The sequence below is a fragment of the Leptonotus elevatus genome, chromosome 1, assembly GCF_054856555.1.
Source record: "Leptonotus elevatus isolate MCC_2025b chromosome 1, RoL_Lele_1.0, whole genome shotgun sequence".
Lineage (NCBI taxonomy): Eukaryota > Metazoa > Chordata > Actinopteri > Syngnathiformes > Syngnathidae > Leptonotus > Leptonotus elevatus.
The window spans coordinates 28944057-28958761 of NC_141239.1; the positions used below are offsets into that span (position 1 = coordinate 28944057).

At 43.4% G+C, this 14705-nt stretch overlaps 2 protein-coding genes and 1 long non-coding RNA gene across 5 annotated transcripts; all 3 read right to left on the reverse strand.

Moving 5' to 3' along the window:
- Positions 1-74: 74 nt before the first annotated feature.
- On the reverse strand, positions 75-968 carry LOC147181534 (uncharacterized). Its single transcript, XR_015096517.1, has 3 exons — positions 746-968; positions 537-612; positions 75-245 (listed from the first exon to the last, which is right to left on the reverse strand). It is a non-coding gene; the product is annotated as an uncharacterized LOC147181534 (long non-coding RNA).
- Positions 969-1811: 843 nt separating this feature from the next.
- On the reverse strand, positions 1812-7449 carry LOC147181535 (uncharacterized). Its single transcript, XM_086089750.1, has 14 exons — positions 6201-7449; positions 5991-6060; positions 5801-5924; positions 5681-5720; positions 5570-5598; positions 4275-4320; positions 4107-4171; positions 3970-4029; positions 2829-2865; positions 2672-2736; positions 2556-2609; positions 2438-2479; positions 2205-2287; positions 1812-2123 (listed from the first exon to the last, which is right to left on the reverse strand). Exons 2-14 carry the CDS (start codon positions 6006-6008, stop codon positions 2061-2063), a joined length of 726 nt encoding a protein of 241 aa, XP_085945876.1. The 5' UTR covers positions 6009-6060; positions 6201-7449; the 3' UTR covers positions 1812-2060.
- A 142-nt stretch (positions 7450-7591) lies between these two features.
- spns1 (SPNS lysolipid transporter 1, lysophospholipid) lies at positions 7592-14623 on the reverse strand. Of its 3 annotated transcripts, none has more exons than XM_086089737.1 (14): positions 14388-14623; positions 13991-14100; positions 13234-13443; positions 13106-13171; positions 11679-11815; positions 11251-11402; positions 11100-11166; positions 10881-11023; positions 10634-10786; positions 9281-9470; positions 9060-9125; positions 8876-8974; positions 8133-8301; positions 7592-8045 (listed from the first exon to the last, which is right to left on the reverse strand). In XM_086089737.1, the coding sequence occupies exons 3-14, from the start codon at positions 13433-13435 to the stop codon at positions 7975-7977; spliced, it is 1515 nt and encodes a 504-aa protein (XP_085945863.1). In that variant the 5' UTR covers positions 13436-13443; positions 13991-14100; positions 14388-14623; the 3' UTR covers positions 7592-7974. The 3 variants fall into 3 exon arrangements, with proteins under 3 accessions (XP_085945863.1, XP_085945854.1, XP_085945846.1); XM_086089728.1 differs by having other exon boundaries at positions 13991-14103; XM_086089720.1 differs by having other exon boundaries at positions 13991-14113.
- Between the last annotated feature and the right edge of the window lie 82 nt (positions 14624-14705).

Here is a 14705-nt window from a genome sequence, read left to right on the forward strand (position 1 = left end):
CGGAGGACCCAGCCTTGTGAAATTGGACACAAGCAGTACACATTTACCCATTTTAAAAATGAAGGCAATGAGGATGAAAATCTATTTTTGTTTAATCTTGTAGGCGGGGTGACATGAAAGCTGGACCAATAAAATGAACAAAAAGTCAAGAGAAGGGAGGGGTCGGCAGTTGAGTGTGAGGGGGTCATCCCAGGAATGTGGAAATTTAGCGTGGCGTGCCACCAGCGGTCCGGGAAATAGAGCACCTGCAAGCAGTGTCGCGTTATGATGCGCAATCAACCATCACGTGTCTGTCATCTCACATACCCATTAGAGTTTTGTGATTTTCGGAGAATGTGAAGATGAATATTTTACCTTTGCATCCTGACAAAATATCTTCCTCCATGTAAATAGTTTCCACCTTGATAAATATGACTATAATCCTTGCATTGAAACATCCAAGATCGAGTGTGCCCACCCTTGCATTAGACGCTACGCTTGCTAGCTAGCTAGCATGCCTGCCAATATATACACGCGAGCGCGCACTTGAGGGTTACCTGTCCAGGAAGTGACGTAATGACAGCGATGTTACACGGACCTTCATCCTCCACGCTCAACTGGGACCCACACAACCTAGAAACACGCACGCACACATTTTATCTTTGTGCTAACATTCCTTATAATCATCATGAAAACAAGAGAATAACTTGACCATCAAGCGTACTCCAGTAACCGGTCTTGTAATGTGATGTAGTGGAGAACTTACTAGCCACCGTCGCCGCCTACTTGTTGGTCTTCAGTGAGCGTTTGCCCCTCGAGCCGCACAAAAATGGAGCGCAGAGCCAAACAGAAGGAAGTTTGGTGTAAATCAGTCAAGATTTCCATTCAACAAATCTTCCAAAATGACTTCCTTGCCGTAAAAAGGAGCGAGAAGACAGTTGTCAAGTCGGGTCGTGGATGAATCGAACAATGAGCGGCTCGAACTTGTACACAGATTTTCCGCTTCTTGGTCAGCAACCAATCACAAGCAAGCGTATTCGCCGTGCTGCGTTCAAGTAATTTGAAAACGTGGAAATCCTTTCATGTCAGGTCGCGTGGTGTCGACAGTCCGCTTCTCGTGCGTTGAAACCACTGATCTGTACATATACATATATTATATAACAGATCAGTTGTTGAAACGGGAAATTGTCAGCTGCTTTCAAAGAACAAAAATGGTTGACCACAACCACAATTTATTTTTGGAAGTAGACTCTTTAATAACAGCTTAAGTTTATGAATGTGCATCATTTTGATGGCTAATTATAAGTGGACATAAAATATCAGGTTTCTGTGCGACAAAAAGATGCCGCTAAGAAATTAGTTTAAAACGTTTCCCACCATTAAATGTGACCTATAAGCTGGACAACTCAATTGGAAAATCATATTTTCTAGTGGTTACGTAAAAATAAACAGCAGTATTTCGGAGGATGCGTTCAGGTTAACCACTTACATTCGCTCACATGTCAAATAGAAGTCTGAACACACCTGCCTCCATTTCAAGAGCCTCTGATTAATCTCAGATAAAGTTCAGACGCTCTAGTAGCCTTACTAAGTACAGGAGTTGAAACAGTACTTCTTTTATCAGTCTTTTTCGTTAGCTTGCCCCAGGGCAGCTGTGGCTACTTAAGTAGCTTGCCGCCACAAGAGTGTAAATGTGTGCGCACGAATAATGCAACTACTGTGAAGCGTCTTTAAATGTAAAAAACCCCCCACTATATATATATATGATCTATTATTATACTGTACTATTATTTCTCCCACACAACTATAAAATTGCACTTAGGAAGTGTGAGTACTTGTGACAATGTTTATTTGTATTTTGTGATATTTTAACAATATTAGTACATCATTGTAATCCTGTTAGCTTTTAACTTAAAAAGAACACAATACTTTGATTTGTGTTAATTTTAATTTCATAAAAACAAATCTAGTGTGAATAAAAACATTCTCAGGAGTCGTCAGTTCGACATAAAAAGTCACAGAAAAAAACAAAATCCACCAAATAAACAGCAGTTCATCCATTTCGGCATCAAAGATGACTGTCATCGGTCAAACTCTGCCAGCGCTCTTCCCGTCCCATCATGCAGCGGGCTGGATGACATCACCTGCGAGGCAAAGTTGCTCAGCTGTTACTCGCCGCACGCGCTTGTCCAATCAGAAAGCTTCTGCAGCTTAACTGCACTTACGCTGGCTTGATTGACGTACTTTCCCTCGTCATCATCGCTGTCATCGTCTTCATCACTTTGGGATGACAACGTTGGTGTTTCTCCTGGAAGGAAACAGGAAGTAACAAAAAAAAATTGTCAAACATGATGTTCAAACAGGAAGGAAGCAGCAAGGGCACTGTCGCACCGTCAGGATGTAACAGAGTTAGTGGCCATCAGGATGATGATGATGATGATGAAGAAAATCAACTCACCCCCTTGAGGAAGTGGAATCACATTCAGGTATTCTTTTTCGTCTGAGAGACAGTTAGACAGGTAGTAAGAAAGGCAGTAAGACAGGTCATAAAACAGTCACGGCGTCAGTGGTGCGACCTGTTGGTGATGGCGTGCGCTTATGCAGGACGTTCTCGTAGTCGTGTGGTTCGCCTGCAACAAAGACCATTTTAAAATGACAACAAACGAAAGCTGGCAAGTGCGTCGGACGCTACCTGAGCTCGGTGTGGACACGCCGCTGTGATTGGTCGCGGGAGCTTCGCCTCCTGGCAACACGATTCTGAAAGAAAGAGAGCGGGGGGGGGGGAAAAAAGAACAAGATCAGACAAAACAAGGCGAGCACTGAGATGTCTCCAACCAGGAAGAACTTACATGTAGTCCCCGGTAAGAGATTCTGGGAAGTCCTGTTCTGTGGAAACAAATGACAACATTTAATGAAAAAACTCCACCTTCCTGTTTGGATAACAATTATTTCTTGTATTTCCTGTCACACAACTCAAAAGTGTTAAATATCCACTACAGGGGTCCGCGTTTTTACATTGTTCAATTCCTCAGACAACAAGAAAAATATTTATATATATATATATATATATATATATATATAAACTTGAACAGCGACCTGAACATGAACCAGGAAGAAGCAGAAGATGCACCAAAAGCAAAAGAAAAAAAAAAACCTGTAGACTCACGAGAAAAAATACAGAAGCAGCACCACAACCTGAAGAATTAGGTACGGAATTACAAAAACCCTTAGAAACACTAAAAACGAAAGAAAGAAAAAACAGACCTTGAACAAAAAGCAGAATAAAACATAATAACCAGAATTGGAAGAAAGGACCAGAAGAGGAAGACACACCCAAAAAAATCAGAAGAACCAGAAGCATGAGAAAAATCTGATAGAGCAGAAACACAAGAAGAACACTTAAAAGACAAAACTTAAGAAGCAGGAGCAGAAAGAGGATCTAAAAAACAAGCACCAAAATCAGTACAACCTGACGAACAGTCAGGCAAAGAGGAAAAAAAACTAGGAGAGGGAGTAGAAGAAGCAAGAGAGAAAAAAAAAAGGTACGAAAGAAGAAGAAGGATTGTGAGATGAAGAACCGGAATAAGGACTAAAAAGCAGAAGAACCACAAATGAAGAAACAAGCAAAGAAGCAGAAGAACAACCAAAAGCAAAAGAAAAGAACAACCTGGAGAAGAAAAAAAAAAAAGAACTTTTTTATTTTATGGACAGGAGCCACCTCCCAATTTGGCCTCTTCAGAGACGACGGCTTACGACATCTACACAATCCAAACGGATTTGTGCATGAGTAGAGACGTGCACTTGGGACATCGACCTTTTCATTGACCCCTTTTGGAGGCTCGCAGGCTGGCTGCATTCTCCAGCAGAAGAAGGACAAGAAGCACCAAAAAGCAGAAAAAGAAAGAAGAACCCAAGGAAGCACCGAAAGCATAGAAAAAAAAGCAGAAGAAAAAAAAAGCAGAAGTAAAAGTTAGAAAAACAGAAGAATACCTGTGAAGGTATGCGAAGGTGACTGACCATCGTGGGAGTTCTGGTAGCTGTGGTTACTTTCTGCAGATGGAAGAAGACAAAAAAAAAAAAGAAGTCCTTCAACTTGTTGGTGGAAATTGTTCATCTTTTCATCTCACCGCTTTCTGTGGGCTCTCTGTTGGATCTTCTACTGCACTGACTGCCACGATCCCAAGCAGGAATGCTGGGAACAACATAGGCGACATGAAGGAGGACATTAAAGATGGAGGAAAACAACGAAGATATGAAAGTCCAGACTGGGGGGGGGGGGGGGGGGGTCAACTCACAAAGGTGACAGCAGGCTAGAAGTCAGGCGGGTTGTTGTCGACTGATCTGAAAATCAGTAAACATTTGAGCTGATCAATGTTTAGCTTGTTAGCCTCCGCCAACGTTTGCTTCAAATGCTTTGCTGCATAGCTTTGGACAGTTTTAACATTTTAGCATCCACCATCATTAGCTTCAGCCACAAACTTGCTTTTTTTTTTTTCTGGAGCCACAAACTTGCTTTTTTTTTTTTTCTGGAGCCACAAACTTGCTGTAACGGCAAGCTTGTCAGCTTTAGTCACAAAGTCATTAACAAAAGTTGAACTTTCACTCATTGTAAGTTTGAATCGTTCCTACCAATTTTAGCCCCAGACTGCTTTTAATTATGTTCAGCTTGTTAAAACTGCTTTATAAGGAATTTGTCCAAAAATATCTTTACAGTAGCATTTTTGACCATTTATGACACAAACAACTTTTATTTAGCAGATGAGCACCTTAGCTGTTCACAATGAGAATTCCTACAAACCTCTGGCCTATAGTTTTCAGACTGGATTCGGGTTTGAATTTCCCGCCCTCTCTTTGCAGTTAAATTTTTTGGCCACACGTGGCAGTAGTTTTTTTTTTTTAACCTCATTTGAAGTCATGTCTTTGTTCGTCAACTGTGGCTGTCGTTTTAAGATCGACACAGATGCTGCAGTTACACTTTGGGCCAGAGGTGGCAGTCGCGAGTAAAAAAGTGACAAGCTGCACAAAGATCCTTTAAGCTTCGCCCACAAACTAGCTACAGTATAAACATTTTGCTTGTCAGCTTCCGCCAACTTACACACGCACGCACACGACTTTATTCACAAACTGCAAACTGTTTAGCTTTGTTAGCTTCTGCCAACTTTAGCTTGTTTCCACCAGTTTTAGCTTTAGCAATTAAGGTTGACTTTTTCACATTCTGTAAACTTTAGCCACAAAACAGCAAGCTGGTTAACTTCTGCCAACTGTGGATACAAACGTTGGGCTTTTTAGCATCCGCCAATTTTAGCTTTCAACATTTCTTAGCTTCTGCCAAATTTAGCTTTAGCAATAAAGGGTTGGCTTGTCGTCGGATGGCGGTGGATGTTGTCGTTCATCCAGATAATTGAATTTATTGCAAGTGTAATGTTGATCTTAGAAGATGTTTCACTGCTCATCTGAGGAGGCTTCATCAGTCGTTGCTCAAGAACAAGACCCGACTAGAACCGCTCTGGTCTCGTTTGGCTTGCTAGCTTTAGTACAAACATAAGATTTTCCCACCGCCAGGAACAAGCACTGGAGTTAAACGACTTACGTGGACGGATGAGCCTGAATTGAGTAGATCTGCAAGTGAAAGACCAAATCTATCATGACTCGAAAGTGATTGGTCGCATTGTGATAGGTCGCATACACGTTTTACACTCACGGAATGTACTCGCCGGTGTCGCTCGCTTCCCGGATAGAAACTGATGACGAAACAGAAGAAAAATAAAATAGTTGAGTTGAATGCATAGTTGACAGGAAGTGATGTCATCATCACGCGCACCGGGCGGCCCGTTGTCCCTGCAGTGCAGACAGACCAACGCCAGGACGACACCGCACGCCAACATGGTGGCCGACACCAACACGGGCAGGAGCAGAGATGCTTCCGTGTCTGTGTCCATGGCAACCTGAGGACATGACGACAACGCTGGTCAAAAAGTTGAGTTAGCAAAAATAGACCACCGGCAACTTACGTCAAAGGAAGACATCATGGCGGACAAGCCGTGCTCAGGAAGGCACAGTGCTGCCAGCACACACGTTGTCCTCATTTGAAAATAAGAAAACATAACAATGAGGATGATGATGATGAAGACAAAGCAAATCAAGGAGAATATGCTGATAAAAATGAAGGACAGAGAAAATTGAGAAGACAAAGATTTAGACCAACAAGGAAGTAGAAGAACCTTTTTCACCGTCGAGGGTTTTCGAAGTGTGTCAGTCGGCCATCTTGTGCGATGTGAAGGGCGTGCAAGGTGCACAGCAAAAAGCAGCGATGACAAGATGAATGCGACGGCAGACGTGACCGGAGGACTTCCTGTCAGCCAGGTGCACGCTGGGAAGTGTGGTGGCGGGAAGTCAGTAACGGCGGTCGCCGTGCGAGCAGATCTGGGCCGGTCGGCCGTTTCGGGTTCCTTGCCGATGGCGTCGCGGTGGCGTTCTCATCTGGCGCTGATGCGTCCCGCCCACTTCCGGCTCATCTCAGTCAATTGGCTGCCACCTTCAAGGCCATGTGCAGTGTGAGCGGTCTCATCCGCTGCGTTTGCAGGATGAAGATCTTCGCACCGACAAACAGGAAACCACATCGAGGTGATGATGATGGGGGGGGGGGGGGGGGGGCTACAACCAACACAAGACACTAAACCACCTGGATTTGTCTGATACCGGCAGACGACTACATGATAAGATAAAGACTAGTACACAAATACTACAAACATGACGAGGAGGTAACTAGCAGAAGACAACCAGGAACTACACCAACCCACTTGTTAGATGTCAAGAGGATGCCGACTAGCAAACAAGGGAAATATTTAGAAGATGATTGGTATACTCTTGGAAAGATGAGAAGACATACTAGCAAACGACTGGGCGAGTAGATGACCAGAACAGTATACAACTATTAGGTGACTACTAGATGAGTACAAAACAAGATGATGACTAGCAGACAATGAACAGACAACATAAGTAGACAACTAGTACAGAGGACTAGCAAAAGACTATGGTCAGGAGATATGGAGTACATAACTATTAGATGTTGAGTAGATTAGCAGTAGGTGATTAGGAGATGACCAGTACATGAAGATTAGTAGTCTATAAAACAACTAAATGATGAGCAGGTGACCAGGAGATAACTAGTATTCAACTATAGACCGCTAAAAGATAAGATGTCTTGCAAACCACTACGAGTTGGTTAACAAATGACTAGTAGACAAGAACAAGAATAGTACATATACAAAGTACTACATGACTGGTAGACGACGACAAGATGACTAAGAAAAGGCTAGAAAACCATTAACAGATAATCGGGATATAACTACTACATAAAAAGAAGATGGCTAGCAGATACTGCAACTAATTACTGATTTGCGGATAACAAGTCGAATACTAATATATAACTAGATGATGACTAGTAAACAACTTCAAGATCACTAGATTAGCAGAGAACTAATAGTTAGCTAGAAGACGACTAGTAAACCACTCCCACGTATGACACAGATGGTTAGCAAGCACCTAACAGATAACTAGTGTACAACTACTGGATGACAACTAGACACAGTCCAAAAAAGTGAAGACGTAATCAAGTTAACTTGGTTTATTCAGTTCATCTAAAAACACAGCCAGCCAAGTGGCTCGCCAACCAAGACAACACCTGGGAAGCCGACAAACGGAACAACAAGAGAACGGTCAACACACGGACAAAAGAGGACACACAGGAAGTTAAGAAAGATCAAGACTATCCTAAAAGACCGCACAATGAGTTGAGTATCCTAAAAGTGGTCATGTCAAAAAAAAAGAAAGAAAAAGTATTTAGAGTCATTCGAGTTTGATGGTGGATTCTTCTGGCTCCCAACAAGCGTCAGTCTCAAATAAAAAATGTAAAAGGAAAAAAAACATGATAAAAATATCCACCGCTTCCTCCCAATGAGAAAACGAGTGTGGCAAAGATCAAATCGGATCCCATCAAATCAGAACGCTGGACACCGGAACCAGAGTGGACCGCCCGCTTTTAGGCACCAAGATGGGCTCGTCATCTGTGGACACACCAAGTCACATGATGTCACGTGACATCACACATGATTGTCACGCGACGCTCTGTGCATTAGCCGGCATGCTAATACCTGCGGGTATAAAGTTCTCAGCTTGGTGGCGATCTTTCTCAATGAAGAGGGCGGTGGCCAAGAAAAAAGCTCCGCCTCCGACGGCCACGAAGGAGCATATTAGCAGAGAAAGTTGAAGCGAGCGAAACTGCCACAGGAACGAATCCCGCTTCCTCAAGGAGTCCGACACCTGAAACGCCGCCACAACAGACAACTCATGCATGAATCCACAACTATTTGGATCATGGATCATTATTACTAGTAATTATGAAGTATTATTATCCATCATTTAGAGACATTGTCTACATTAAAATTGTCAAAATGCTCAGTAAATATATTATATTTGCTTCTTATAGCCGTTGTTGGAATCTTATTAGACGTCTTGTGAGACGCTTATTGTATTGATTTGTGTTGTATGTACAATAGAAGGTTTTAGGACCTGGGGGAAGTCTTTAAAAAGTGACTAGGAAGTGGTGCTCTGTCTCTATTTTGTGATTCATGATTACCTCGGGTGTTCTTTGGAACAAATGTGAACAGAATTTTTTTTTTTTATTAACACAGGTGTGTGGAGGCTCTAGACACGAGGGATGCTAAATGTTTGCGGAAGGAAGCGAGTCAGCACAGTGGACCCCTGCAATCTTCCCCCAGGTCCTAAAACCTTCCAAAATTGTACGTTGCAACGCTTGTCTCAATCTGATTGTCTGTTGACATATATTTCTTTATTATTAAAAAAAGTCTTAGAACAAAATGAAGCGCATACTCACCACTCCGATGAGATAAGGACTTCCGGCGTCTCCCAGCAGATGCGAGATGACGATCTGCAGCGCCTCGGCGGTGGAGCGTCGCGTGGGAACCACCACATACTGAAAAACGACAACAACATGAGCAGAAGAAGAAGACGAAGGAGGAGGAAGAGGAATGAACGTGCGATCACGCGACGTTGCTGACCAGCAGGATGTCAGCCACGATGGCCCAGTTCATGGACAGGAACGTCTCACCAAGGAAAATAAACACCTGCGCACATCGTTAGGTCGTCTTAATTCATGTATTCAAAACAACCAGTAGATAACTAGTGGATGTCTGGCAGAAGACGAGCTTGCAAAAAGACAACACAAGGCAAGTTGAGGAAACTCACCTAGCGAGGGTCGTACAGGAAGTGCTCTACTCACGTATGTGGCGACGGTGCTGGCCTGGGCGCAGACGACGGCGAGGTAGAGGAAGGGCGCGGAGAGCAGCAGGCCGGCGGCGCACACCAAGGGGTCGGCGCGCGCCGTTCGGCTTCGGAGCACGCGGCTGGCCTGGACGCCGCTGGCCACGCCCAGCACGCCCGTCACGCACGTGATGATGCCGAAAATCAGACTGGCCGCATGAAACCACAACAAACACGTCACTCAGGACGCCAGGAGGTCAAGTGGCGGATGTAAGTCGACCGTTATGCAAGAAGCGTCTATTAGCAGAGGCGGGCACGTCATTTGGCAATCGTCAACGGTCAGGACACATTTCCGCCATCGTCAGTCTGTCAATATTAAACATGCTTATGTCACACTAAATTATTTTTTGTCACCACTATTTTCCGCTTGACATTGTTTATTACTATTATTTTTCTCATTATAGTTGCAACATATATGTGCACAAGGTTGTAACTGCCGGGAACACTACCAGTAACACGTTCGGCCAACAGACTCAATAGCTGTCTAACAACGTGCCTGATGTCAAATAAACAAACGAGAAGGCTTGGAGGATGGTGTGCTAGGAAATTAGCTTAGTTAGTTGGTAAGTGTATATTATTTACTGCAGGAGAAAAGAGTGGCTTGGCCACAGTCCCAGGAAAGAAGTGGAAGTCGTCTGCGGTGCGTCCGCGAAGTGGCCGTCCGCATTGACCCAGTTATTACATTGATGGACGAAAACCCCATTCTGACAATGCTAAGTCCGTCAAGTTTCTTGTTATTCATAATCGTCAACAAAGTGGGCGTCCGTCATTGATGGAATGCCCACCTCTCTACATTAGTGGATCACCACCATTCTGTGTTGTATTCACTTCAATAAAGTTGTTCTGGACCTTGAGTCTGTAATAAGGCAAATCATTCATTCATTCATAAATGAAATGTCTCACTGTTTACGTTACGATTAAAGTTTTACAAAATCTTGTTATTCAGATGACATTTGCATTGGGTGGCCATGAAATATGTATTTATCTCTTGATTGCCTTTAACAGTAACTCATTACCATTATGGCCTCAACTTTCAAATTATCAATGACATTTTGAAAATAAGACTTAAAACATGGCACTTTGACTATGGTATTGGACGACATGTACACAAAAAGAACTAAAGTGGCATAATTTTTTTTTTTAAATGTTTTATACATATTTCATTGCTGCTATTAATTGAATTAACAAGCAGTAAACTGGCAAGTCATACCAAGCCATGTAGTTCAAGTCCAAATCAAGTCGAGTCTTCCATAAATTGTAGCCAAGCAAGTCGTCAATTGACGTCGTAAGTCTGACTAGGGTGAGGGTTTACCTGTCCGAGGACGAGCAGTGCGACTCAACGCAGGGAGCTCGCTCGCCCGTAAACATGGCTGCCCGGAAGAGGAAGGTGGGTGCCCACAGCGCCAGGGAGCCCGTGACGAAGGCCACGGCCGTGAAGCCCAACGTGGACAGCATGAAACTCGTGCTGCACGACAACAACGACAAAAAAGAGAGAGCACACCTTCAGTTGGCATTAGCCGAGCGCGGGATCCCCGGGCCCGGCCGGCGGGCAGGCTTACTTCTTGCTCAGCGCTCGCAGGTCGTCCATCCAGCTGCTTCGGTGAAGCTGATGTTCGGGCCGAGCTTCGATAGCGCCGCGTTTGGGCTCCTGCACCACCAGGACCAGAAGAAGCACGGCCACAAGACCCAACGCCGGCGTCACCTGCAACACAGCCAGTGTGCTCAGATCAACGGTGTGCACACACGCACGCGCCACATACACACACACACGGCCGCACCCTCAGAGCCCAGTGCCAGTCCTTTGCCACGTTGCTGACTTGGGAGCCCACGATGTAGCCCAGACCGCTGCGGAGACAGGAAAAAGACGGCGCCGGTGGCGGACATGAGGAGGCATGGGAAGGGCTGCAGCGCCGGCGCCGGCGGGCCTACCTGCCGACGGGGATGGCAAAGTAGAAGATGGAGAGCATGGTGGTGCGGCTGTCCTTGACGTAAAGGTCGGCGATGATGGTGGGCGCGATGGTGGAGTAGCTGGCCTCGCCCACGCCCACCAGGCCCCGCGTCAGCAGCAGCGCCCAGAAGTGCTGAAAGCAAAACAAAACTAAATAAAACAAATGTCAACTATGGAGGACCAAAAATGTCAAAATAAAAAATAAATAAATAAATATATAATTTAAAAAATTTAAAAATTTACAAAAGTAAAAATAAATTTAAAATTAAATGTGAAAATAAATATATAAATAGACGTGCAATCAATCAATTAAAAACACTCTTGATTCATCAGAAAGAGATGCCCAAGAACACCATAGTAAAGGTTAACACACAGAAAGTTGAGAGCAACACAAGAGGTTGCCACTGACCTCCTTGGGCGTGTAGGAGCTGGCGAGCGTGACCAGGGACCAGAAAGCGATGCCGATGCTCATGATCAACTTTCTGTTGTGACGGTCGCCAAGGTAACCGAAGAGCGGCGCCAGGAACATGTAACTACAGATGAAGACTGGAGGGAGGCGAGAAAATGGCAGGAAGTGATGTCACGCGTCTGCCGTACACATCCGCGGGCAGGCGCCGGGTTATGTTGAGCGCTAAATCGTATGTTGACAATGCGGCCATATTGGATGTGGCAAAGAGCAGCAAGGGCAGAAAATGAGGCGCCTTATTCACTATCAATATTTACGGCTGTTCTTACGCTGAAAGAAATTTTTTGCTGTGATGCATTATATTCTATGTTTTATGACTCGGCTATTAGGCGTTGTGTATTCTACTTTGGGATTTAAGTTTGTTGTTTTGTTTATTTCCTGTTTCGGACCGACCACAAATGGAAACGAGCTTTGTGCTAAATATCTCTAAAATCTCTCCGTCTTTTGAGATTCATTACCGTATGTTGCAACGCCCGACCATAAACTTCAGAAACACAATCAAATAAATCAAATTCCTTGAATATTTATCATCACATTACGAGTCTTGCATACATTGGTGACAAGTACAAGGTTCCAACCTTCTGCATTCATGTTCTAACATGTTATAGAACCTCAAAACTACTTTGCTTTGCTCTGCTTTGAAAACAATCATCAACATTTTTGTTGATTTTCTGTTGTTACGGAGCAAACCAAAAACTGAATTATTAAAACCATGAATTTATTATTTTAATCTCTCTTTTTCCCATAAATTCTCAAGGAAATAGAATGTTAAAGGCCATTTAAAAAAAAAATTGTTTTCCTTTAAATTTATTGTTCACATGAATGAAAAGCATTTTCTTACATTTATGAAAGACCTGACTTATTGCACTTTCAGACAATTCAGAATCTTTTTAATTTACATTTACAATTAAGTTAGACTTATGAAAATATTTCGATCTCATCCTTGCTGATCTCAATGTTTGTGTTGCCCTTAAGTGATTATAACACGTGTTGAAATTTACTTTGGAATTTAATATTTGTGCAGTTTTTATCATGTCCTTGACATTTAAGAAGAATTGACATTCTATAATTAATCAATATCGGATTCAAGTGAAGTGAATCTAATTGGAAAAACATCAAAATGGAATCAAACTGAACTCTTGTGAATCTAAATCGAATCGATTGAGGAAATTAGAATCCATAACCAGCCCTGTCACTTAAAATAAAAATACAGATGATCAAAATATACAATGAAATACAAACGAGTTGCAACCTTGCTCTCCATGCAGCACATCTATCTTTCAGCCATGCCCACACTCTGACACATCCAACATGGTGGCACCGTCAACCTACAGTTCAGTCTGGCGTCGACATGCAAGGCGTGTTCTCACCCGTCTGGAGCAGACCCGATTTGCTGTCATCAATTGCAAAATAACGTTCGATGTCGGGAAGCACACCTGGTGGACATATGACATCATCAGCGTTGGCTCTGGGTGTGCATGCGTGCGTGTTTCTGTACCTGCAACGGTGAACCTGTCCATGTAGTTGAGCAGGTTGACGTAGCACAGGATCAGGACGGTCAGCACGGCACGCACAGGCGACACGCCGCTGATAGGCTCCTCCTCCTGCGCCACATCCTGACACTCCTCCTCCTCCTCCGCCGCCTCACTATCGTCCGACACAAACGGCGCCGCGTCCGACGTGGGTGTGTCTGCGGACATGCCGGCCGCTGGAGGCGACCGTCACCACACTATGTCAACAACAGGAATCTCATCCAATAAGCTAAAGCGTTAATTTCATGTCAAGGATATCATGGCAATTTTACAACCAGGAACTAGAAATTAGAAGAATATTGTAAAATAATAGAAGTTTTCTATTAATTTCATGCAACTTTAAGGAAAAATACAATGTTGGGATATATAGGTCTTTCTTTAAAATGCTTTGTCATTGTTTTTTGGGGGAAATTTTATGTATCAAAAGTACTTGGTGTCGGTGACTACTCAAGAATAGAGTACTTGTACTTGTATCGGTCTGGAAAAAAAGTGGTATTGAACATCCCTAATATTGAATACATATATGCTCAAACGCATTCGTTAACCAATCTTCACAGTCATACTAGCACGCCAAAAGCGGTACTAATAAGTATTAAAGTATTACTAGTACATTGTTCTGCTAGTGTGTTGAATGTTTTTTTTTTACTAGAGAGGGCAGAGAGTATACTAGTACATTGACTTATAAATGGATTTCTATAATGCAGGTGCTTGCAGCAGGTATACCTAAAAAGGTGGCCTGAGGGCGTGGCGTCTTGAAGAACCCAAGTCACGAGTTGCATCAGGGGTGGGCGTAGCTTGTAGCTTGTTGTTCGATGGACACTTTCCTCCCAGTCCTCCTGTCATCAACTGTTAAATGTCAGTCAAGTTTTACAGAAAGAATTTACAAATACCTAGTGCTTGTAAACGCGGAATAATTAGCAATCAGCTAATCACATATTTGTGACGTCACTGCCAGAAACGAGCAACTTCGATAAAGACAAAAATAAACTTTAAAATAAATAAATAAAAATAGACGAGTGTGGCGACTTAACGTTGAGAATGTCGTTGTATACTCCAAAGTGTTGCTATTGTGTCCTCATGGAACGCAAAATAAACATTATTAAAACTTGTTTATGTTTACCTCCAAAAGCGATGACTCAGACGCTTTCATCCACTTCCGGCATAATCTAGTCGAACTGCTCAACAAACATGTCTTCTTTTTTTCTGTCTTCCTTTCCTCTTGTTGTTGTCCGCCGGTAATGATGGTGCCCCGGCGAGAGAAGTTTGTCGCGAGCGTATAAACTAAATAATGTCATTTGTGTGGTGCCGCCATGACAGTTTTGCGCCAACTTCCGGCTGTACGCTCACGTGACGACCCATCACGTGTCCGCATCTGGACCCAGTCAGGTGATGCACTGATGTTTGTCCACGTGACTCAAACAGCTGACATTTTGAGTAT

Coding starts and splice junctions, on each gene's coding strand:
- spns1 (XM_086089737.1), bottom strand. CDS start 13,435: ATGTCCGCAGACACACCCACGTCGGACGCGGCGCCGTTTGTGTCGGAC. Junction 11,167..11,250: donor TTTGCCATCCCCGTCGGCAG/GTAGGCCCGCCG, acceptor CTGTCTCCGCAG/CGGTCTGGGCTACATCGTGG. Junction 8,975..9,059: donor TCGTGGCTGACATCCTGCTG/GTCAGCAACGTC, acceptor GTCGTTTTTCAG/TATGTGGTGGTTCCCACGCG.
- LOC147181535 (XM_086089750.1), bottom strand. Junction 5,721..5,800: donor CAGGGACAACGGGCCGCCCG/GTGCGCGTGATG, acceptor TTTCGTCATCAG/TTTCTATCCGGGAAGCGAGC. Junction 5,599..5,680: donor GACACCGGCGAGTACATTCC/GTGAGTGTAAAA, acceptor TTTCACTTGCAG/ATCTACTCAATTCAGGCTCA.